Source organism: Python bivittatus, unplaced genomic scaffold (genome assembly GCF_059951505.1).
Source record: "Python bivittatus isolate LINGU-HERP-01145 unplaced genomic scaffold, Pbiv_v1 ctg000980_np1212, whole genome shotgun sequence".
Taxonomy (NCBI): Eukaryota; Metazoa; Chordata; class Lepidosauria; order Squamata; family Pythonidae; genus Python; species Python bivittatus.
Window position 1 is genome coordinate 53,830,164 of NW_028277125.1, and position 24,698 is coordinate 53,854,861.

The following is a 24,698-nucleotide window of genomic DNA, read 5'->3' on the forward strand; positions in this document are numbered from 1 at the left end:
TCTTGCGTGGAGCCCCAGATCAAGGGAGATTATCAGTGGTCTTGTATGTCTTCCATTTTCTAATTATTGCTCCCACAGTTGATTTCTTCACACCAAGCTGCTTGCCTGTTGCAGATTCAGTCTTACCAGCCTGGTGCAGGTCTACAATTTTGTTTCTAGTGTCCTTCGACAGCTCTTTGGTCTTGGCCATAGTGGAGTTTGGAGTGTGACTGTTTGAGGTTGTGGACAGGTGTCTTTTATACTGATAACAAGGTCAAACAGGTGCCATTACCACAGGTAACGAGTGGAGGACAGAGGAGCCTCTTAAAGAAGTAGTTACAGGTCTGTGAGAGCCAGACATCTTGTTTGTTTGTAGGTGACCAAATACTTATTTTCCACCTTGATTTGCAAATAAATTCTTTAAAAATCAGACAATGTGATTTTCTGGATTTTTTTCTCATTTTGTCTCTCATAGTTGAGGTATACCTATGATGAAAATTACAGGCCTCTCTCATCTTTGGGAGAACTTGCACAATTGGTGGCTGACTAAATACTTTTTTGCCCCACTGTATATTATATATTATATATATTATATAATATAATATAATATTATATATATTATATATATCCTGATATATATTATATTATATAATCCTGATATAATGAATTCTAGCAATATGACTGATTTCTTAATTTCTATTTATAACTGGCATTTCTTTTACATGTTCTTCTATTCCACTGTGTTTGAATAATTTCAGAAAGTGAAACTGATATCAGATGAAAGAGCTGATACAGAGTTTTAGATCTGAGACCTAAAACAATCAATTTGAGGAGCTTCACTTCTTAAGTGGTAACTACATTGGAAAGTCTGAAAGACTGTTGCACAGAATGGGAAAGAAAACAAGCAGCAGTTCAAGTCATCATAATTGGGATAATAGCATCTGGCACAGCTGCTGAACAATAAGTTAAAAAGGGAATGGCAGAAGCAAAGGCCATAGAAGATGTATTGCTACCCTAATAACTATTAAAAGGGACTTAATGTTTTCCAATTGCAAGATCCTTACCCTTCTCCCTAAATAAATATATGATCCCCACCTGATTTCTGCACATATGCAAGAAATACTGTTTGTTGTAACAGAAAAATATGAAGGAAGACATTTTAAATAGATCGTTCGAAATTATTTATTGCATGTGGATGCTTAAATAGCTATTCTAGTAATCTGTATCAAATTGATTTAATGTTGAAGTGTGGTGATACTGTGGCTCCTCAGTCAAAATTACCCATCTCTAAGTGATCTGTACTATATATTTGTAAACTCTTTTAAGAGAAATTCTTGAAGTTTACAAATTCTTCTTTGTGTCTTTCCATAATGGAAATGTCAGCTCTTGATCTTGATCAACTGACCATGAATCACTAAGAAATGATGAATGCATTTCACTTGACTTCTCATCATTCTCAGCTGAATATATTAATATTCTCCATCAAGATGTATTCTGTTTAAGTTAACATCTGGTGATGTGAAACTTCTATCTGCAGTATGTAATTTGAGATGATCATCAGTTCAAGCAAGAAATATATACTAGCTTGTATGAACCATTACTCTATATAGCAGAAAAGCTTTTTGATGAATTTATTCTCTATTTTTTTGAAGTCATAAATAGCAGTAACAATTTCAGAAAGAATATATGCATTTCTGGCTCACGTATGCAATATGGTAAAGATAATTGTGTTTGGATTGAATGAGTAAACTCAAATTCTTACTCATGTCTGAAGCACACAAGGTGACTCCAGGACAACTTTGAAGATACTTGGTATACCCCTTTGAGGAATGGAAAAGTGAAAATGTTGGTGCTTTCTGCTTGACTGTTTATAAGCATTAAATAAACATACAGAATGAACATGCTTTCATTAGTTTTAGATCCAGAACATTCTGAAAACAGTTAAAAACTGATACTGAAATCTGAGCAATGTACTTTTTCTGTATGAAGTGAAACTGTTGGTTTTTCTTATTCTTAAAACAATTGAAGCATAGCTTTGCCTTGGTCAGGAGGAAGAAAGTACAGATACTTTTACATAGATATTTAACTTGAAAATGCATTCAGTGATATGAATCGATAAGATTTGATGGATGGTAGTAAAGCCTGTTAGAAAATTTTTACCAATTGTATGGTTCCTGTGTGAAATTAATTACATGTCATCATTTTTGTTTGGTTCCCAGTGAAAATAAGTCCAAAATATTAGCTTAATTTAAATAGGGATAGAAAACACAAAAGGTGTGGGAAATAGTTTGCTTTTTAAACTGTCCTGTCATTTTAATATATTATTCAGCAAACTATGAATTGGATTTAAATTTTACTAACATTATAGTTATTCTGGTATTTCACAGCTAATCATTGTGTAGAACACACTAGCAGTTATTTGTTGAGATGGCAGATAGCTCTAAATAGTTTAAAAACATAAATTACTTCTAATTCAAAGCAATTTACCACCCGAAAAGTTGGAAGTAGAAAATTTAAAGGGTTACTGAATATAAAGTTTGAATAAAGTCATCTTTAGTGGTCATATGGAAAGCTAAACCAAATGAATATGATCACAGTTTTTCCTGTGATTACTCTTAAGAAAATTCTTAATTCTAGAAGAAAATTCACAGGTGTTTTTCTTCGTGCTGACATGTACATTTTTAAAATACCCTGATGTTTTGCAAAGAAGTAATATAGGTTATGGAGAAGCAATATGTAGATTTTGAAATAATAAACTGAAGATACTCTTGTCTGAAACTTTGAGCTCCATCAAACACCATGCTCTTACCATCGGACCTTCAGTTTTTTCCCCAAACTTGTCTTATACAAACATCCTTAAATACAATCTCTTGATTACATTGATATTTCTGGGCAAGTGATCTAAAAGAGGATAAAGTTTTGAACACTGATATAAAAATATTTTATATTTTCAAATGTAAAATTAATATAAAACCAAAATACTGACTTTGTTGTTTTCTAAATATTGAACAGTCATGGGTACTGTAACTAGATATACAAAAGAAACTGCCCTGCTTTATTTATGAAAACTGCCACTTTATTAATTGGGCATGCAAGCCTGGAGGCACATAGGTTGGAGATAGAAAAGTTCCTCCTAATGGTTTTGATAGATTGTTCCAAAGTATATCATTCATGTTTAGAAAGAGAAAGAAAATAAACGTGCATTCATGAAGCAAAAGAAAAATATTAAGTCAAATTGGTACTGGGGATAGTATGTGTTTATTAAAAAGCTCCTAGTGTAGCAAAGATTGCTTTTTATTTCTTATAGTTTCTAATGGATATAATATGTACCACCTACTGCTATTTTCATTTCCATTTTCCCCATCTTTTAGGCAGCAGAGTGAAATGTGAATAAAGAAGAAACATTTTAGTGACAGTGTTTATGTTTGTAAAAAGAAAGTAGCTTTTCATGTTACATTTCCATCTTGTTATGAGCTATCATTAATACCAGTTGCCCTAGCAATCGTCACATATAAAAAGAAAAATCTTAGATAAATGGACGCGAAGAAATTAGCTACTGACAAAGCTTTCTTTAAGTTTTTCTGTTTATTCTGGGTTTTGTATTTTGTTAACAATGCCTATTCATTTGTATTAATTGCTCTTAAATTCTGCTTCTCCCATGTGTTTTTATCTCTTTAATCTTCTTAATACTCTCTTAGCATCATATTAGTCTACACAAGGGTGTTGGTTCCAGAAATTTATTTCCACGTGTCTCAAAAAACATATCAGTAATTACCATTAGAAAGTGAGATAAAAAGAAATATGCTTAATCAGGATAGTGTAACAAAGATGAATGATCAAAAGTCCAAATTCAGCTCTATAAGATAATTAATAAAAATATATTACTTAACTTGTACATTGTGTGTATATTCTGACTGAAAAGCACAGTAAGGATAGCAAATGTTTAGGTATGTTCATATTGCTCTTCTGATTATATTAACTTTTCTACTGGGATGAAGTGTGAGGAATATAGCTTAATGTTACAGGAAACAAAGGAGGTCAATGTGGCCCATTATATTGAAATAATATATGATGAAAGGCATATCCTACCATAGTGGTGTGGCTGATAGCCATAACATCTGGACCTGGTCAGGAAAAAAAAATCTTCATGTGTATGCTGACATGCACATGGCACTACCATTTGGGAGACATTTTTTTCTCACATTGATGACTTCTGTGTGTCTGTTACTCTTTCTGATGTTCTGTGAACATGGATGTAATCTAAGATATGGCTACTGACTGGATTAGTGTTGGGTCAAGACAGTGTTGTCTGATGTTGCAGATAACCTCATTTGTTATTTCAGTGCATGAGCAGGGATAGGCAGACTGTGGCAGTCACATAGCCAATTATGAGTGAAGTTTGGAATGTCACAGATTGACTACAACTGCTCTAATTTGAAATGCATGCCTTTGTTGGATAATATTATGTAAATTTGTGAACATTTCTATTATGTTCATGTTGGCTATATATTAAATCACATAAATCTTTGGCAGCTGTAATTATGACTGATAAAACTTTGTTTCCTAAATTTACATGTAATCCTCGACCTAATTTGACCTCTCATTTCAAACATCGTAAATGCCTTGTGAAAGATAACAGTTCAAATGTTGCATGAGAGCTATTTATCCTTAAAATTCCTGCTCCCAGATTAAAAAACAGTAAATTTTAATACTGTTAAAAACTAAATACTAAATACTAAGAAAAACAGTAATATTTTTGCAAATATTGGTTCTAAATGATTCTTAAATTTTCTTATTAGATCTGTGTTCTTGTAGTCCTTAGATATATCCATACATGAACATTCTTTTAATTCTATGTTTCAGGTACAAAAAGCAGGAGAAAGTAAATGTCCTGTTGGGAGTAGTTTCCTAGACTTCACATTATTTAATATCACCATATAGTTCCTGTAACCTTGCAGGTCATCTATTTGGATTCAGTAATATATAGTTTATGAGTATTGCTCTGATGCACTGATTTATAAAGTTTTCAGCCTTCTAAACTGGAGCACTTAAATATATTGAAAATACAGTCACAGAACAATGTGAATTGCTGTTTGAGGGTTACTTAATTGAGGACCTAATCTTTTGGATTTACTTGTTCTCTTCTCAACTTTTTGTTCCTCTACTACGGTCTGCTTTCAGAGGTGTTGTCAGATAAAACTGAAACTGAGAAAGAATAGTTGTAAAGATGTAGCTTTTGTGCAACTAAGAAGATTGCTTACTTCAGTTAGGTAAAGAAAAGGATAATACAAGATGTAAGCAAAAATTCTACACATTTTTGAACATTGCCATCCAGGAACAAGTAATATGGCCTCAAAAACAGTAACTGGCTGGATCCATTGCTTTAGTATACCAGTGGTGCAGAAACAGGGTAATAACATAGTAAGCAGTGGGAAATAATTTGCTTACATTCTATGAGATATTACTTTTTATAGTGAGGAAACTATATTTTTTGTAGTTCCTTTGTGTTTATATAAGTAAAAATACTTTTTTTTCCCTTCCTTCCTTCCTTCCTTCCTTCCTTCCTTCCTTCCTTCCTTCCTTCCTTCCTTCCTTCCTTCCTTCCTTCCTTCCTTCCTTCCTTCCTTCTATATAGCCACCCATCCCAGACCAGTGACTCTCCCTAATTTTAGAGCTGATAGGACAGTTCAAAATATAATTCCAATTTCTGTATTCTAATGGAGTTTGTAAAAGTTTATTTTTAGTAACAGACTCGTGGCGTTTATTTTTTTGTTCATAAACTGCTTTACCAGTGGGGGAACATATTTTTCTCAATTCTCCTTCTGCAGCTTGTAATTAGAGTTGCCTTTATGTTTAGATACTGTAGAACTGCATCTCACATTCTGCCTTTTCTCTTTACCTAGTCAGTGACCCAAGTCAGTTTTTCATCTCTCTTTCCAGTATAATTATATTAATTAACTAAGCTGGGGTTTGTGCGTGGTTGGCTTTCAGCTGTTTTGCACATTTCAGGTTAAATTTCCATTATTCTTACTTTGGCATTACATTTTAATTTTGTTAATGTCAAAATTCTTGGTCCCGTGGTTAAACTGCTTCAGACATCACCGTAAAGCATAGTTATCCTTATGAGATCAAACAGTGGCAGACCTCAGCCTTTCGGGTTTCATATTCCTCTCTTCTGGGCCAGCCTGGGAAGGTAATTGGAAGTTTTTGTTCCTAGTTATAATTACCTGCATCTTTTTCAGCCAAACTTTCCCCCCCCCCCCTATTCAACTCCTGATATGCATGTTTTTTTTCTCTTGGGAGCAGTGAGAAGAAAGGTGAGAAAGAAATCTATTTGTATGCTAATTTACTATATAACTGAAGCCAGACATATTAAATTTTAAACATGAAGAAATTGTTTCCAATGGAAAAAAATAGCTTCTGCTTATAGTTACATAATATTTTCAAAAGGAAGAAAGGAAATTGTTTGTTTGTCCCAAATTGATCTTTCGGAGTTCATTAATGTGTCAGCCTTAAAGTTTAAGGTTTGTTTTTTAAAAAGTAAAGTCTTCCCTGAATTGACTTCAACTACAAGTGGCTACATGGGCACAACTATTGTATTCAGTTTTCTTGGCAACAGTACTGAACTGATTTACCATTGCATTCTTCAGAGATCTTTTTTAAGCCAACCTACATTCCTGATACTCCATTATGTGCAAATAGTAATTTGACTTTTGAGCCCAAAGACTTGCTATTAATGATAAAATGCTTTGTCTGTTTTTTTGGGGGGGGGGCAAGCTTGGTATTACTTAAAATGTTTTTTTCCAAGTACTCCATTACTTATCCTTGCAAGGTATAATAGATTTTTTAAAAATGGCAGCCTGTTTTTACTTTGGAAATTGTGTGTGTGGTTATATTAGGATACACTTTTTCTTTGTTATAGTTCAAATGTAATTTTCAGGGTGATTTTGTACATAAAATTCTAAAGCAAAATTCTTGCTCATGCAGTGGACTTTTCTGTCTCTCCATTTCACTAGAATCCTTCAAACTGGCAATTTTATATGTTCCTGACATTGGGGAAGGACTTCCAGAGAGGGAATAAATGCAATATAAAATTGAAAAGAAAAGCCCTTTTGAATGAAAGTGGTTATTTTCATGGAGAATTATTTTGATATCCAAGTTTGGAATGAAAGCAAGGGAAAATAACACATCATTTTTAAGATTCAGAGAAGTTCAACCAAGCTTCAGAACAAGGTGTTATTGGTGTTATTCTGACAGTATTGTTCGTGTATGACCAATAACCTGAATGTTTTATGGTTTTTTTGCATTAAGGGGAAAAGCGCTTAGCTAGTAAAACAATTGTCAAAATGTGGACTTACCATATATTATTATGGTTTAGGACTGGTCATGATACTGGCATGCAAACCAGTTTGCTTGAATTAAAGTTCAATATCTGTAAATGTCATTGGGGTCCACACATTGAAGGAGGACAAAGGAATAAAAATGACTTAGGCAAATGCTGGAACAATTCAGCCAGTCATGGCTGAATCATAGACTTCCCACTATGAACAAGATTTCATGTTGTCACTTTCTATTCTTCATGTAACACTTGATTTATTTGTCATTAATAAATGGCATTCATGAGGAGTGGACTATATTCAAGGCCATAGCATATTTTTGGTTTCCTAATGGTGACTTGGCTATAACATCTCAGCTGAGTCAGTGTGAGAGAGCTAGTTGCAGACCTTGCATCCATAATTTTCCACAGGACTATGACAACGAAAGCCTTATTTGCCTGAGTCTTTGGCATTGTTATTTATGCCTTCTTCTCACCATTTATCAGAATGCAGATATTCACCATAAAACTAGGCTCTTTTTAATAGCAAATTTTGAAATAATTCAATGTATATTATTTTCAGATTTTTGTTGATAAACTAATTTTAAAAACTGAAAGACAAATAACAGAAATAAAACTAGTCAAAGGACAAGTGCAGATTGCATGAACTATCCTCAAGTGAAAAACAGAACAGGATGAACACACTGGCCTTCATTCAATCATCTAAACTATCTGATAACCTTGGTTAAATACATGGAAGTTTTGGGTAGGGCCTATTATTTGTTAGATATATTTGTTTGATTTCTATCTCACTGGATAATCCAGAGACATCAAGTGAGGTTCCTTGATTGAGTGTGGACTTGAAATCTGTAGTCTCGGTCTGAATAGGACTTCAGAAATATGCATCCCTGAAAAAGAAGAAACTTTTTTCTATTTCTTTTCACATATCTTATTTTGTTACCAATAGAGCAAAAGCACTAATTATTTTGTAGTTAGTATATCCTCCTGTCCCTCTTTTTTTGTTGGAAGAAAAAATAGTTGATTTTTAAATTGTGAATTCAGTTCAGATTGGCATTCTTTTTTTAAAAAAGCCATTATGTAATGACACGCTCTGCCTGAGTAGCTAAAACATAGTTTTGAAATGAAAAGTAAAAAATTAAAATGTCAGTCTCTGTATTTTGTTCTGTTAATATAGAAATTATAGGGTATAACTAATATTTCAGGATCTGTATTTCTTAAATCGTTCAAAAACTGGACTTTGTGGTTACTTGCAGTATGAATGTTCTTTCATACTAAACATGAAAGAAGAAAAACTAAAGTGGAAACAGGAATATAACAATCTTTTTAAAATATTGGTGGATACATTCATTGTTAATGCTTTGCTTAAGGATATGATTGCCATTTCTTAGTAGACAGTTGAACTGTTTGTTGTATTTAAGCTGTGCTGAACAATTGTAATAAAAATAATAAAAATCTAGATGACTTCAAAGGGGATGCAAGCATATAAGACAACAGGAAATGTTGCTTAAATTGCATGTTTTGTAACAACATGATTAAGTATGTTTTCTTAATTACTATTACAATTATATAATTTCATCAGATATATGATTCAGTTGAACTTTACTAATTTACAGTATGTTTTATATATACGTTACATATACACTGCAATGGTCACTTGTCCGTTTGTTGGCATCACTAAGTACGAAATGATATGAAAGATCTTTGCTGAAGCCCTGGAAAGCTGCTATCCGACAGACATTATTCGATTAATGGAATAGAAATCCAGCCTGATAATATGCACCTTCCTATATTCCCTAACAGGAAATAGGGATAAGAGAAAATTGCCTAATACAATTCAGTCTGTAGAACATTTTTCAGTCACCAAGATTTATCCTATGGAAAAGCTTATGGAGAATTATCCCTTTGCGGATGTATGATGGATGGAGGGAAAGTTTTGCTTTTGTTTCCTGTTCTTTTTTAATGAGTAGGATTCAGTCCATGGATATCACTTGGTTTGGGTCCCAAATATTGTGATACTGGAGCTCCATGTTTGTTTTGGTTATTAAGTGTTCCTTTCATTCAACAAATGTTAATTTAATTAATGGGACAAGCCTGACAAATTTCAGTCTCACAAATTGCTACCCACCAAATTCAAAGTATATCTTCTAGGACTGTATCATAAAATAGAAAGGGTCAAAGATCTAATGATTTCCAATTATCAAGTATAAAAAAGAGTATTGGAAGGTTGGGCTAGAAAAAAATCTCAAAAATACCCAACACATCTTACAGTAATCTAAGGGACTAGTTTAAATAATAGTAGCATGATCCAAAGAAGACTAGAGCTAATAACAGAAGAAAGATCTGGGATGGTAAATTACTAGGAACAAAATAAATAATTCAACTTGGATTATAATCTCTGAAAATTGAGTTGTAACTCTGAACAAATTTAAGTGAATAATCAGAAAGCCAAGCTTGAGTATCATCTGTAAGATTATCTGGTAAGATATTTACAAATAGTAAATACCTGTATCTGAGTCAGAACCTGTATCTGAATTGGAACTTTACTGAACACAGTAAGCTTGTTATTTTATTCAGTATAGAGAAATCCTAACTTCATTGAAAGTTTTGAAGTTAAATAATAAATGTATTTTACAATATTGCTTGTTTCTAAACATTATATCATTTGTTGAGCTTATTATATTCTATCCATGTTCCACAACATGGATTAGAATGTAACTATTCTACCTATGTTCCATGTTCCATGTTCTACAACATGGATAGATTGTTCCACAATATTATATTATGTTACTCAAATGTACAGAAAAATTCCAAACTGGGAAAAAAATTGGTTTTGACAGCAATACTAGGAGGGATTTCAATACACCCCTCTGCCCCCCCCCCTCAGAACACCACAGTTTCCATGATTTCTTCAGGATTACTCAAACAATGTACTGGTTCCATCCAGTCTCCATCCATAGAGGGAAAGGGAGGGAAAAAAAGGAATCTAATAGCAGAACATTTCCACTGAATAATTCCCTTAAAGAATGAGTTCTCTTAAAGAATTCCATTAAAGAATGAATAAACAATGAATTCTGAGAAGTATACATGGAAGAAGTGGTGGCATTTTCTGTCAACTTTATACAATTACAATATTGTGCAAATGTTGTGCAAATAATGGATATCATCTGGAGAAATTGTATAAGTCCTTACACAATATCCTGCGCAAAGAAAAGTACCCTTCTCTTTTTCATGGAAACCTGGAAAAAAGCCCAGTTTGCTTTCCACTTCCAGAAGATATTTCTGAATCCAACCCATTATAGTAGGCCAAAATAAATCCATTATTCAAAAATATATATAAAAACTGTAATGCCAAAAAATGTACTGCCAGAGAAACAAATGGATAAAACACACAATATTCCAAGCAAACTTAATTTCTCAAAGCTGTAAGTAGGAATGCACAGTAGTCTGGTAGAAAGACATCATCATGAAATCAAATAGAATCTGTTTTAAGACTGACAAGCAGGTGACACATGCAAGAAGTAATTATTTTAATTGCAATGGCCAACATACTGAATTTTGCTTGATATCCATCTACACAGCTATCTTGTTTTTCAGAGCAATGAATCAGAACAAATTGCACTTTAGTCATGTTTTGAATATGTCATCCTATTTTCCTTAAATATGATAGTATCTGCTCATATAAGTAGTGCTGAAGAGTAGCAGCCAACTCTGCAGGGTCACATAAAGACTAGGGAAAGGCCAGATAGAAAATTTGCTTCCCAAGTTCCACTTACTTTAGGATTGTCTTCCAGGAATCAGCCAATATTCTGAGGGAGTCTTCAACTGGGTAAGGATAGGCATTCACTACTTTCACTCATACCTATGAGCTGTGAGAAACATAGTTGTCCTTCTGCTTCCCCTGCCTGGTGGTACGAATATAGCAGCAGCTCCTTATCTGAGACTGAAGTCGTAGTATGTACTCTATTGTATTCTGTGCCATAAAATTAGACTAGCATAAATAGCCACTTGTTTAAGAGGATGTGTGGCACATTTTTATGTTCAAAACAATAATAAAATGCAACCTTTATATATGATTCTGTGAATAGAGAGTTTAACTCTTTCACTTTCACCCTTTCCTTTATTAGAAAGTCTTCACTGAAATCTTCAATGATATCTCATGGCTTTTAAATATAGTAGGGAATTCAGAATAGATTATGTGGATCAGATCATTATAAGAAGTACTGAAAGATTTGACAGAATTTGAAAATATTATAACACACAACTTCAAACATTTATTGTATTTAATTTATGCACTATTCCTGAAATTTGACTCAGAGTTGGCACAGTTGAACAAGTCGGATTATTTTTATAAACATTGGGTGGTAATGCTGTAAAGCTCAAAAATCATGGAAAATTATTAATATTAGAATGAAATTTTGAAAGTTGAATTCCCCTTGCAACCTGAGATATTTTTTTGATTAAATTTTACTGATCTAGCTGTGGGAAGGATATTATATACTTCTTACTGGAAAGGATGTTCAATTCCTTCTTTGGAAAAATGACTAAACAAATTATGGGAATATGCATCAGCATCCAAAATAACCTCATATTTGATGGAAAGATTCACCATTACCCACAATGGAGGAATGGTTGGTGAAGACGATGGAACTTGCTGAGATGGCTAAATTGACTTCTTTGATCAGAGAAAAGACAATATGTATGTTTATTGTTGACTGGAAACCCCTTATAGACTTTTTGCATAAAACATTAAAAAAATGAACTTATGATTTATAGTTTTGACGATTAGGCAGAATAGATTATAGAAAGTTATGTTGTAACCATAGAGTAAAAGGTAAATTTATATTGTACTTACAACTCCTGTAAAGAAGATGGGAAGATACTTCTTTGGATATTTTTTCTATTTTTTTCTTTTTCTTTTACTTTTTTTCCTTTCTTGCACTTTTACCTTTCTTTTTGACTTCTTTCATTTTTTCCCTTTTTCTTACTTTATATTAGTTTGTATTAGTTTTTATCTTCCTTTCTTAAAATCTTAAATAAAAATTATGTATATATTAAAAAAAATAACCTTGTATTTAAAAAGCAAATCTGATGTAGAATTCAAGTCCAATTGGAAACCATTATTGGATTATAACTTAGTACGCAGATATGTGCTACACCCCAAATTTAGTTTTTTTTTTTAATGTTTAGAGTCTATATTTTAATTGTATAAGAAATTTAGATTTCTAATGTTAATTTAATTCATTGCAGCCTATAATTTTAATTAGCGATTTATCCTGTGTTAGCCAGGTATTTTTACTTTAAAGCTTATTGCAACTTAGTTTTTTTCTTTAAAAAGTGATGTAACACATTTATAATTTTATAACTAATTAAACCTATATTGAAAAACTATAATGTCCACAATATTTTGGGTCCCATGTTTACTTATTTTTATTTTATTTATTGTACTTTACCATTATATTCTTGTTATATGTCTTTTACCTTTCATGGTTTCATGGCTTTTTTAAATGTTCAATTAAAAAAAGAGAAAAAATGATATGTTAATAATATGCAGAAATCATTGTAATTCGTACAAGTTTTACATTAGGATGCATTTTTTGTTTTGTTTATAGATTTATTAACAATATTGGATCATTTGCATAAAACAAGGGCAATTTTTGTTTGACAATTATGAATACATGTCACCCATGTATTTGTTTTAATGTTAACATGTTAATATTTTGATAGCCAACTAGAATTTGCAATAATTGGCTTGCCTCTCTAAGCAACTGATAATTTGACTCAATTTGCCCTCTAGAGAATGATCATAGATTTTTTCATTTCAATCTATGTTATATTTCAGAGTGTCTATTCATAGATAGAGAAAATTCTAAGTAATGTCACAATGCTCTTTTACCTTGGGAGAGAATTCTACAAAGTAAGGGCTTCTATTGAGAAGCCACTATCTTAAATAATTTTTGGTAATAAAAATCCTGCTCTAATGTAAGTATACATAAAGTTCATTGCTAATTTGGGAGGATAAGATCCTACCCCTATCTTACTCAAATTTGTTTTAATAATTTATATATTTAAAAAAACCAAACACTATATTGAAATTAAGTTTCCTGATGTCACTAAGTATAGATAATGCTTCAGATACTCAAAAAAAAGAAGAAGAAGAAGAAGAGGGGAAATGTGTAGAAAATAAGATGTGAGTATAGTGACCTACTTATAGACATGGAACGTTGATAAATATATTTTTCACTGAACAGCAGCATGTACTTGACCTTCAAAGAGGTCAACAGAGAAGAGTTAGAGAAAAACTATAAATAGCTAGACAAATGTGATAGATTGAATCTTATTGGAACATATTATAGATTTTATAGTTAACATTTTAAAAATGTTCTTGCGTTTGTCCTCAGAAATGTACTTTTGGTGTCATGCCAGGGTGTTAATGCCTTTTGAAATAAAATGAGCATATATTTAAGCATTTAATTTACTGTCTTGCACTAGTCACAAGTTGCAAAACAATGGGAAAATGCTGGGAGAGGTTCAGCTTCCTTGTAAATTGAAGTGAGTATTGTGAGAAGAAAGTGGGAGGAAGTTGGAGGGACTTTACAAAACGGCCCAAGAACAGAACTGCAATGCCAGAGTACATAATACTATGACAAGAAGATGACTTATTATTTTTTGAGGGGGAAGGGATTTAGGTTTTGGCATGAAACTGAGGGCTGGCGTGAGATACTCTGTTGCTGGCACTGATTGGCTGACAGACATCTCTGTTCATATATTGACCAAGAAAGGCAAGCTCTGACTGGCTGTCGCTTCTCTGTGAGGGCTATAGATTTACAAAAGAGCAAATATACTTGCATTGTAACATCCAGATAACTTAAATAGTCAGCGCAGCCAGTAGAAGCCCTGTTCCATTTAAATTGTTCAATGAAAAGGCCTGGAGAACAGAAAGGCTGGTTATTTGTATGGTTGTGGATGCTAAAATGGAGTAGCCAAAAATAATTTAAAAATTCATCTCTGTTTCATTCTTGGAATGAAAAGTGAGCTATTTACAATCAAATTGGTTTTAGCCTTTAACATATGTATATGTAATGGTATGTGGGAATGACCTTGGGAGGCAGGACAATGAGATGCAGCCAAGGGAACTGTAGATTAAAGACAGCTTAGCCTGAAGCAGGAATGTGGGTGAGGCAAGAGGGAAGAGGAAGGGAAGAGATCCTCCCTAGTTTCTTGGGCTGTAAAGGGGGTGGGAGCAGAGAAGTACTTTCAGACTTGCAAGATTGATGTCAGCTTTACAAAGTAGACCAGATAGGAAACACCACCAGATGAGCTAATTCTACTTTGTTGTAAGGTTGCAATAACTTAAGTACTACTTCCCCCCACCCCTTTTCAGCCCAAGAAACTATGGAGCATCTCTTCTGATCCTCTTGCCCTGCCCACATTCCTGCTGCGGGCTAAGCTGTCTTTTTTTCTGACCTTCCCCACGGCTATGTCTTGTTTCCCTGTCTCCTAAGGTCATTCCTACATACCGTTACAGTATATTTTAATCATAAATGATGGCATTACTGAGGAAAGGAACAAAAATGGTTTTCAAGTTTCTTGTCTAGTGTAGGCCTACTGATGTCTTTATTTAGGGGTTTCCTGTTCTGCCAAAGTCATTAGGTGTCAGGCCTAGCCCAAGGAACTCCAAGAGACAATGCCAATTCAGTCCAGCTATGTATATTAGCTACAACCTCTAGCAAGAATCTTCCCAGACTAAAACCTCCAGCCACAACAGTGTGAATTCCTCAGGGAGGTGCCAGTCTCATCCTCTTGTTCCTCCCACGCGGTTCTGGTGAGCTAAGAAAATGTTTAGCTCCCTGAGCTTGGCCTTCATAATTCCATTCCATCACATTGGGAGACGTGATTATGCTGTCCTTTAAAAATCATCTTCAAAGTATACAAAGAAGTTATTTGAGAAATAGAAGGTAAAAAAAACTTTACTAAACAACAAAAATCTAAAATTCTATGAAAAAAAGATTGTGTTAAATGTCTTACATTATTATGTACGAGAGTTCCAATATTTTAGAATAAAAATAATGATATAACTGCCATATATTTGGAAATAATTATATAGTAGTAGAGAGACTGTTTAACCCTTCCCCACTCCCTGATAAACTTGTAGAGGGAATTTGAAATAAGACCAGTAGTGGCAGATTATCTATCCCAGAGTTAGACATGAAAAGTGAGCTTCCAGAGTTTAACTTGATTTGATAAGCATTGTTTCTGCTGCAGGTAACTATTGCCTATGTGTGTCTTATTTCTGTAATTAGATCTGAATGCAACATTCTACTGTCTTTTAATAAATGTTATACTAAATTAACAAAGATTCAACATAATAAATGATAGAGGCACAGAGACAATTGCAATTAACACGTTTTGTTCCATGTAGTTCCTCTAGCTTTTTCTATCTTGCTAAGAATAAAAATGCAAACCAAATGGAAACTATCACCAAACAAACATAAGTTACCCAAACATGTCAACAGAAGACCAGTGTATTCCATATCCTCTGTACATGCTGAGGATTATTGTAAATTATTGTAAAAATAGGCTGAGGAAGGAATTGTATATTCTACCTTAAATTCATTGGTATAAAGGCATAGAAATATATTATTGCATATGCTGACAAAAACTGAAAGGTAGTTTCAGTGATGTTTGTGTTTCCTTTTCTCTGGTTGTATGAACTTTATATTTAAAATGTTTAATGCACTATAATGTTTATAATTGTCAGATGTTTAGCTACTTGTTTTGTCTTTTTTCCTGGCAGTTGTGACTCTGAAAACAGATACCTTGGTAATCCACTCAGGGGAACATGTTACTGTAAGTATTTGTATATTTCACTTTCCTCTGATCTTGCCTTTGAAATAATATACATGCTAAAATTTACTTAAACTAATAGTGATGAGTTGTTATTAATTGGTGACATCCAATAAACTGTTATTATGAAAGCTATTGATCAGTGTTAAGTTTATGATGGATAAGGGTAGATGAAGTTTATGGTAGATATGGGGTATATGATGTTAAATTGTGACACTGTCAATATCACAAGGTTTGCTGAACTCCTTGGGCTAGGAGAGATATGCATGGGAAAAATAAAATCTTTATCATTATTAATTATTTCAGGATAAATTATTAAAATTTAACTTGCGAACATGTATCATTGCTGTGTAAGATAAATTACTATACTTTCTACTAAAAATAGGGAGATGGTAACTTGCCTTTGGCTGTTGGAGGGATGGTTGCTAAGCTTTAAAAATGTAATTATAGATAATTATACATATCTACATGTTTTCTTCTTAGAGATTGATGTTACTATGCCAATCATGTTAATTATACTTAAGCTTCAATACGAGAGTCAAATAGTGGAAAAAATAAAGCTAAAGAATTTATCTAATGAATTTAAAGTAACTACAGTTAAATAAAGCTTATAATAAATCTATAACAAAAGATAAGTATAGAATATTTCATGAATGTTTGTGAGATTTAGTGGTACAAACAGAATGTTTTGCATCTATAGACATTCTTGTTTTCAACACTTTTTTGTGCTTGGAAAAATAAATACAGCCAAATGTAACCAATGTCCAAGAAGTGACACAATAAAACTTGTGGGCACTGAACAACTTAAAGAAAAATCTTATTGTAATTCTCTAGTAGCTTCATAACTCTTCTTTGACAAAAATTGTATCATACTGTACTCAGATAGCCTTTTTTTTTAAATAGCCAAAGCTGTTTGTCTTCTATTAGTATTTTAGAAATGTGTGGGCTTGGATTTATATCATTTTATAGCACTTACATTAATTGTAAATCTACACTCTGAATAGATTTATCATTTTTTAAAATTCATTTTCATTCTATGTTGATGCGTCATTAACCAGATATAAGTTTTCTTAAGTTAAATATTCAGGTAAGGCAAAGACCCATGGAGAACAACACAAATGATCTGGCTGTTGCAGCAACTCCTCTTTAAAGACAGGTTACTACATTTTGAGCTTTGTAGTTTATAAAAAGACAAGTGAGAGGGACACATTACATTTTATAAAATTATGATAATGTGGAGATAAGTCTCTCTGATATAACACTAGAATTTGGTGTTATCCAGTTTAAAAGTTGCAATAATAATTTTAAAAATCCCCTTGAAGTAATGCGCAGAGCAAATAGTATAGAATTTGTTTCACGAATTGTGGTAATGGCCATTTATATAGATAATTCTGAGTATTGTTTGCTATGGAGAAGGCTATTTCCTTCATTTCACTTTGTGGTCTCCCCAGAAATGTCTTTGGCCTTAATAAGAAACAGGACGCTAGGCAAGGTTTTTGTTTTGTTTTGATACAGCAGCCTTATGTTGCATTTTAGAAGATAGCTGCATCATCAAGAATAATCTCTGTAAAAAAAGGATGTTCAATTTCAGGTACTGAAACCATTTTAAAATCCCAGATTGATTTAATGCCCCTGCCAAATTATCACAGTCCACTAGTGCAGCTGTTTCCATCCCTTTTCTGCCATTTCTTTAAGCACGGTTACAGCATCATTGACTTTTGTAGATCTCCATGTATGCTGGGAGTTGTCAGTGAGATGCCTGCCTGCAGGTGCCATGGCATATGTGATTGCCCAAAGAAGATACTTGAGACCTGAAAAATAACCATTCTTTTCACCAAGAATTTCCACATTGATAGTAAGATAGGTTTGTTGGTAGGTAGGTAAGTAAGTAGGTATTACACAGGTTGAGAACTATTGCATTAATGTATTTTTTCATTGTGTTATATATTAACTACATTAGTATATTATCTAAACTCAGTGTCTAGTTGTTGAAGATGTGGGGGTTCTCAGTCTATGCAGGATATTTGGATATTTCAATAATTTTTGTTAGTGATATTTAAACTACCTATTTTTTTTCTCAGTCAATTGGGTGATTTCACTTTGTCAGTTATGCTGTGAATGAAATGACATTGTCCAATATAATGGTAATATATATAGCTACATACTGTCATCTATTAAAGGAGAGGAAACAAAGAACTGAATATTTTCAAAACGTCCTTTAGTAAATGAAAGATGAATGCATTTTCTGGCACTATTGAAGATATTCACATGAAGTAAAAAGTAGATACTGCTAAACCTTATTTTTTATACAAAGGCTGCTACTTATGTAACATTAAATATATGCATCCAGATTTCTAAGGAGAAGAGTTTTAGTGAAAGTTTTAAGATGATAGTTCTACATACATTTTCATGGAAGCAAATTGTGTTTTCATTGAATAGTCTATTCATTTATAGATGGCTTGCTTCTGCGTGCATTCAACTATTCAGGTTTTCTGAAAAAGTCATCAGAATAAGTTATGCCAGTGATCCATCCTTGCCAGCAGTATTGACTCTGACAATGGTCAGATCCAGGAAGGTTGCAGAAATTTATAATCGTACAAAGCAATTATAACTTTATTATAGCTCTTGGATATGTAGCAGAGGCTGTTGGAATTTTGGTCTCCCTCTCCATCTGTTTCTTTCATCCAGTCTGCTTGGAGATTCAAATATTATTTTCACAAAAGGTCACTCAGCTTTGAATTTTGTAATGTTACAAAAATTGTAAGCAATTCTAACTTACGAAAATGACTTTTAGGATAATTGATCAATCCTTATACTTTATACTTTCTCATAGAGGCTTATATATTCAGTAATGTTCAAAGTGCCAGTTAGGTGCTTGGAAATCAAATAACTCTTAAAACCTTTCATAATTACTCCCTATCTGTATCTACCTCAGTACTTCAAACTGTATTGGAGATTTGTGTCAAACAACACTGCAGTCACTCAAATCATGATGTACATTTTATGAGATGGAGAACTGCTTCATAATCTCCCATATGTGTGAACATCTAAAAACATCAAGAAAGCAAACAAATGGAATTGTTTTTTATTTTGCCCAGCTTTCTGACTATTCAAGTTACAAACATACGTGGGAATGGATTGAATGGAAGGAATTGTTATTAGCTGAAATAGAAATATTTTGGAATATGTTTATTGTATTTTTTTCTTAAGTGTTTTAACAAGTTTGATTTCATAGAACCAAAGCTTTTTGGATGGGGGAATGGGTGAAGGACTTTGGTAAATACTGATATTTTATCAAATCTGGATTTGGTTTGTATGTCTGGATATTGCCAGTGCAAGATCCTGAGTGATTTCCCTTCTCAATGAAGAGCTAGTATTGTTCTTAATGGCAAATGGAAAGAATAGAGAATAGATAAAAAGTTTCAGTGATAGAGTAGATGGATCAGCAAACTTTAATAGGATTAGTTATTTTACAGCAAAGAAAATTACAAGTTAAGATGAATAACACAAACAGCAAATACAATGAGCTACTTTGGAAAATTCTCATCATATGCTATATTTAGCTTGGCTTATATTTTTCCAAAGGAAAAAAAATATTTCAGTACTAAGTATGCATATCTAATGTATTTTATATAGATTATAATTCTAAATCTAAATTCAAAATAGTTGTAAATTTAGGGAATGATTTAAATATAATTTAATTCATATAGATAATATTAATGGAATGTTACTTCAGTATTAGTAACATTCCTATTAATTTATTAATTTGAACACCTATTTCTGAAAATCTGTTTACATCAGTGGTTTTTAAACTGTGGGTTATGATTGCTGGAGGATTCCAAGAACTTGTGGGGAGGTCACATTTAAAAAATGCTTTCACAAACAGAGTGGGATCCCTGTCATGAGTAAAGTAGGTATAAAATTCAGAACAAGTATATTAACTGTGTTCCAGCTTTGCTGCTAAAAATTAGTTTATTAATGCAGGGGAAGGACACATAAATTGACTTATAGCTTACAAATTCTTCACTGGAAATTTAAGTTTTCTTTGGCAAGTAGTAACTGACGATCAGTTCTAATATCTTTGATAGCTACTAGGTGTCTTAAAAAATAAAATTCAGAATAACTCATGCAATACAAATAGTTTAGCATAGTTTCAATATAATTGTTTTAGCATTGTTTTGAATTTAAGTGATGGAAATAAAATGCATTCCAGATTCAGTTTACTAGGCAGCTCGCTGGAAAAAGAGGAAAATAAGTGCAGTAAAAGAATGCTGATGAAAAGACTGAATTCTATAATTTTTGTTCAGCATACTTTGAGTTTTACGCCTACAGGCTAATTTTTTTAATGCTTATATATTAGATATCCACATTCCAAATCTCAAGCCATTTTGTTTTAAGCCAACATTAAATTTAGTGAGCCATAAAGAAGCTGATTTGGCACATGTTCATGTATACAGAATGGACACAAATAATTTTGTGAGGACACAAGCTGCAGATGCAATATTTTATCACAGTGCATTTCCCCCTATTTGTTTTATATGATGGATGTTGATGAATTCTAGATGGTAAAGGAGGCATCCAAATTTCTGGATTAGCTTTTCATATATTAGCAGCTGAAATCCATGTGGTTTTAGAATCCGTGCTTCTGGGTATTAGTTACAGAAGCAGATGGTTTTGAAATAATGAGGAAAAATTTGTTGAATTTGATGCCACCTTTATAGTTTTAACAAATTGCACTTGAACTAAAATACTTTAACATTATTGATAATTATTTTCAGAAAAAGATATTAGAATAAACAATTGTTTAGAGTTACCAAGTTTCTCTTGAGCACATATAATTGTCATAGGTGTTGGTTGGTAGGATTATTAACAATAGTATTTGAAATTTGCCCCCCAATTTATTATTATTGATTTGTTGTGTGTATATTTTATATTTGTGTATTATATTTTATGTATAGTCAAAACAAAATCCTATTTGATTTGTTTAGAAAAGAGATTAAGATCTGAGCCTCTATAATTTTGAAAGGATAAAAGGTATAAAGAGGCTAAATGTCTTTTCCATAACTTGGAAACATGCTATCAAGTGAACAGATGGTAATTTCCAAGCAACGTCTGCTATAAGTCTCTTCAGACTTATATATTTCCTTGTTTCCTTAAATGCCAAGTTGTTCGCTTAAATTTTTTCTTTGATACAATTATTGGCAATTTAATTCTAAAAATTATTTCTAATTGACACTGCAATCTGATAAACACTTTATATGCCATTGTGGATGAAAAGACTGGAGGAATGTGTATTTATCAAATATTTTCCTGGAGTTGACAGTATCGGAGAGCTTCAGTAGTTATGATCTTGAAACTATTCCATTCTGACTGTGAGTGAAAGCTTACAGGAAAAGAAGAAGGTGTTTGGGATGGTGTAGAGAGTGAGGAAGATGACCTTGATGGAGATATGCAGGCACCTAAGCGAAAGGGGTTGAAACATCATTTAAGTTCAGAACAATGATAACATTCAGAAGCAGCTCAAGCAGACACCTCCCTAATTCATGGAGTATTAGAAGGGGGAGGAGGTACAGCACAGACTTGCACAATTCTGTGATTATAGCCAATATCAATAAAAGTTGTTTTAACCATCATGTGAATTGATTTCCTGGTCTGGTCTACCTAGAGGGGCTGACAGATGGATGGGTGGGTGGGGTAAAATTCAGCTATAGATAGTTGGGGGTGTAACAAGTGGTAACAGCATGTTGGATACTCTGATCTTGTAAGTTATTCTACCAAACTTTGTGACATAACTGACTCCTATTGGCTTTCTCTGGTCTAGCTTGGCTATTTATCTTAATTTATCTGCATCATTTGACATGGATTACAGTGCTTAAAGGGGCACTCCTCATGGCTAAAATCTTGTTCTCAGTAACTGCTCAGCTTTGATGAGAGGGGAGGGGGAGTCTTGTAGATCAAAGCAGTGGCAGCTTAGAGTGTTTGGCCTAGGAGCACATTAATTGGTATTTTGGGTGCAGTTTCATTTCAGTAGACTCTGGTATCAATGCCCTGCAGTAATAACAAATCTGTGCTTCAGGTTTCTGCAATCAGACACCAGAGCTTAGAATTTTTCTTCTTTCTGAATCTGTACTTTGGTTACTGCTCAGTGCCATGGGCGTAAGAATCCATGTGCAAGTGTGTCAAAGTCTGGAAAGTGGTAGGGCATATACTATAGGAAGAGGGCTTGAATTATATGCTCCACCATTTTGCCAATTTTGATCCTTCCACAGATGGCCTTGGTGACAATAGTCCATAAGCTGCATTTGACTGAATATCAAATAAGCTTGTTTTAAAAGCGAGTGACTGTACTGTTGATTTAATATTTTGTATTTGGGTAGGACAAATGCATATAAAAAGAAGATATTGTATTAGAAGTTTATATATGCTTTTCATTCTCTGCCATTTGTGCTGATTTAGCAGAACACAGAAGTAAAGAAGAATGAGTCCCTGTATCAGCAAAAACAGTTGATGTTATATTTCTGTAGTTCTGCTCACTGCTAGACCAAAAGTTTGTATGTTTTGCCCATGGCAGAAGACAAATTGAAATTAATGAGGGGCCTTTAAATTTTCAGAACTCCAGTTGGGGTGGGAAGACACGTGGTCAGCCATTATTCTTTGTCTCTGAGTGCTTGACATAATTTGCTACTCACAACACCTACTACTGAGTAATGTATTCATCTACAGACTTCATTTTAAGATTGAATTTCAAGTCTACCACTCGTGCTAAAACATCTAGCCTAAACTTTGAGCTCTTCTCTTCTCTTCTCTTCTCTTCTCTTCTCTTCTCTTCTCTTCTCTTCTCTTCTCTTCTCTTCTCTTCTCTTCTCTTCTCTTCTCTTCTCTTCTCTTCTCTCTCTCCTCTCCCCTCCCCTCCCCTCCCCTCCCCTCCCCTCCCCATCTCACTAGAAGTGACTCTGGGTGGTGTACTTGCCTCTTTTGTATCAACAATTGTGCAAAAGTCATTTTTCTTTGCTCTTATTACCAATGTATTATTAGATTTCTATTTTTATTGTTATTGGTGTTGCTCTCATTGACTAACAATTTCTTTTCTTTAAATTTCTTTTTTGTAGCTAGCATTACATTAAATATTCCAGGAGAAGCATAATATCCAATATGCTTTTGATGGAATATTTTAAATGTATTCTGCTTCTTTCAAATGTGCACTTGCACATAAGCAATGTCATAGTAATATAATACATTTCTTTTAAAAAATCATTTTGAAATTAGTTTTAAATTTTATTTTAAAAAGGCTCTTTAAGCACTAGATGGCAGCCTTACAGTACTTAAATACTTAATGTCTTATGAGCATTGTTTTAAAGTATAAATGGAAGTAATACTAGAATGTGTTAGAAATCAGTTTTAATAAATGAAGTTGGAATTTCAGTTCAAGAACTCCAACAATGGTAGGTTCATGATGCAAGAAGAGCAATACACATAGTCCAGGTGAACTGAGAGACATGGCCTACCAATCTGATTATCTGCTACTGCCTTTTTATTGCAAGTTTTCTTCTGGGATCCCATTTGTTTAAACTAAGTACCTACTATAATTGTAAAGCTGTCATGCTTGACTTAGAGTAATGAGTTCCAGCAATTATGTTTGACACTAATTGACTTTGCAGATTGAGGCTATTTTTATTACTGTTAAATGTAGTAGTAATGATCACCACAAACTGTCATTGTACTCTCAGTGTTTGGTAATTTAGGAATAAAAGCTGTATGGAAAAAACTCTTCCTAATATCTAAGGATAGTTAGTGGAACAAATTGCTTCCTGGGTTAGAACCCCAGTATACTGCATAAAAAAGAATAGTTTTAGCAGGTTTAATGACAAAATATGGTTTGTGTAATGAGGTTATTGGAAAACACAGCCTGTTCTGAAATGCGGAGCCTAGAGTTGTGATATAACAATAATGGGACAAAACTGAGTATTGTTGTACTGAAAAAATACAGCATTTTCCACCTTGTTTTCTTTTTTAAAAAATCATGGATATTACTTCTTTAATTATGTGTAGGTATTTTTAGATTTGTTTTGTACTTGGTCTTTAAATTGTTCAGAAAGGAGGTATAATATATAGCTTGCTTTTCCTATCGTAGATGTTCCACAGCAGCCTCTTGACGGGAATAAAGCTGCAGGGTGATGGGAGTGGTAGGGGCCATTATGCAAAGGAAATGAATTAGGCACTCCCAAAGTTGCCCCTTCTTTCAGGAGAAGCACCAACATATTTGCATATTCCAAGACAGAAATACCTCATAAAATAGGAGGGATTGTAGAAACAAAGACGTAAAGGATATCTCCTTCATGTCCTGCTACTGACTTTTGATAAATATCTGAGAGGGAGCTGATTCAGCAAAATCCATTTGCTGTCTTGCTGTGTTCTCTCTTGGATCCCTTCAAAATGAATTTATCCCAATCATTGTCTGGTTTTTTTTTTGTTACTATCATTTTTCATATACCAAAAATCTAAATTAGAATTTTCATCCAAATTTTTCTTCATTTTTTTT

At 33.2% G+C, this 24,698-nt stretch overlaps 1 protein-coding gene across 2 annotated transcripts in view; it reads left to right on the forward strand.

Moving 5' to 3' along the window:
* The window catches only part of ATRNL1 (attractin like 1), a 578,187-nt gene that overhangs the window by 163,421 nt on the left and 390,068 nt on the right, over positions 1-24,698 (forward strand). For both annotated transcript variants that reach the window (XM_088131807.1, XM_088131808.1), the window contains exon 21: positions 16,110-16,162. In XM_088131807.1, the coding sequence (XP_087987933.1) occupies positions 16,110-16,162 (53 nt within the window). The remainder of the gene's footprint in view (positions 1-16,109; positions 16,163-24,698) is intronic.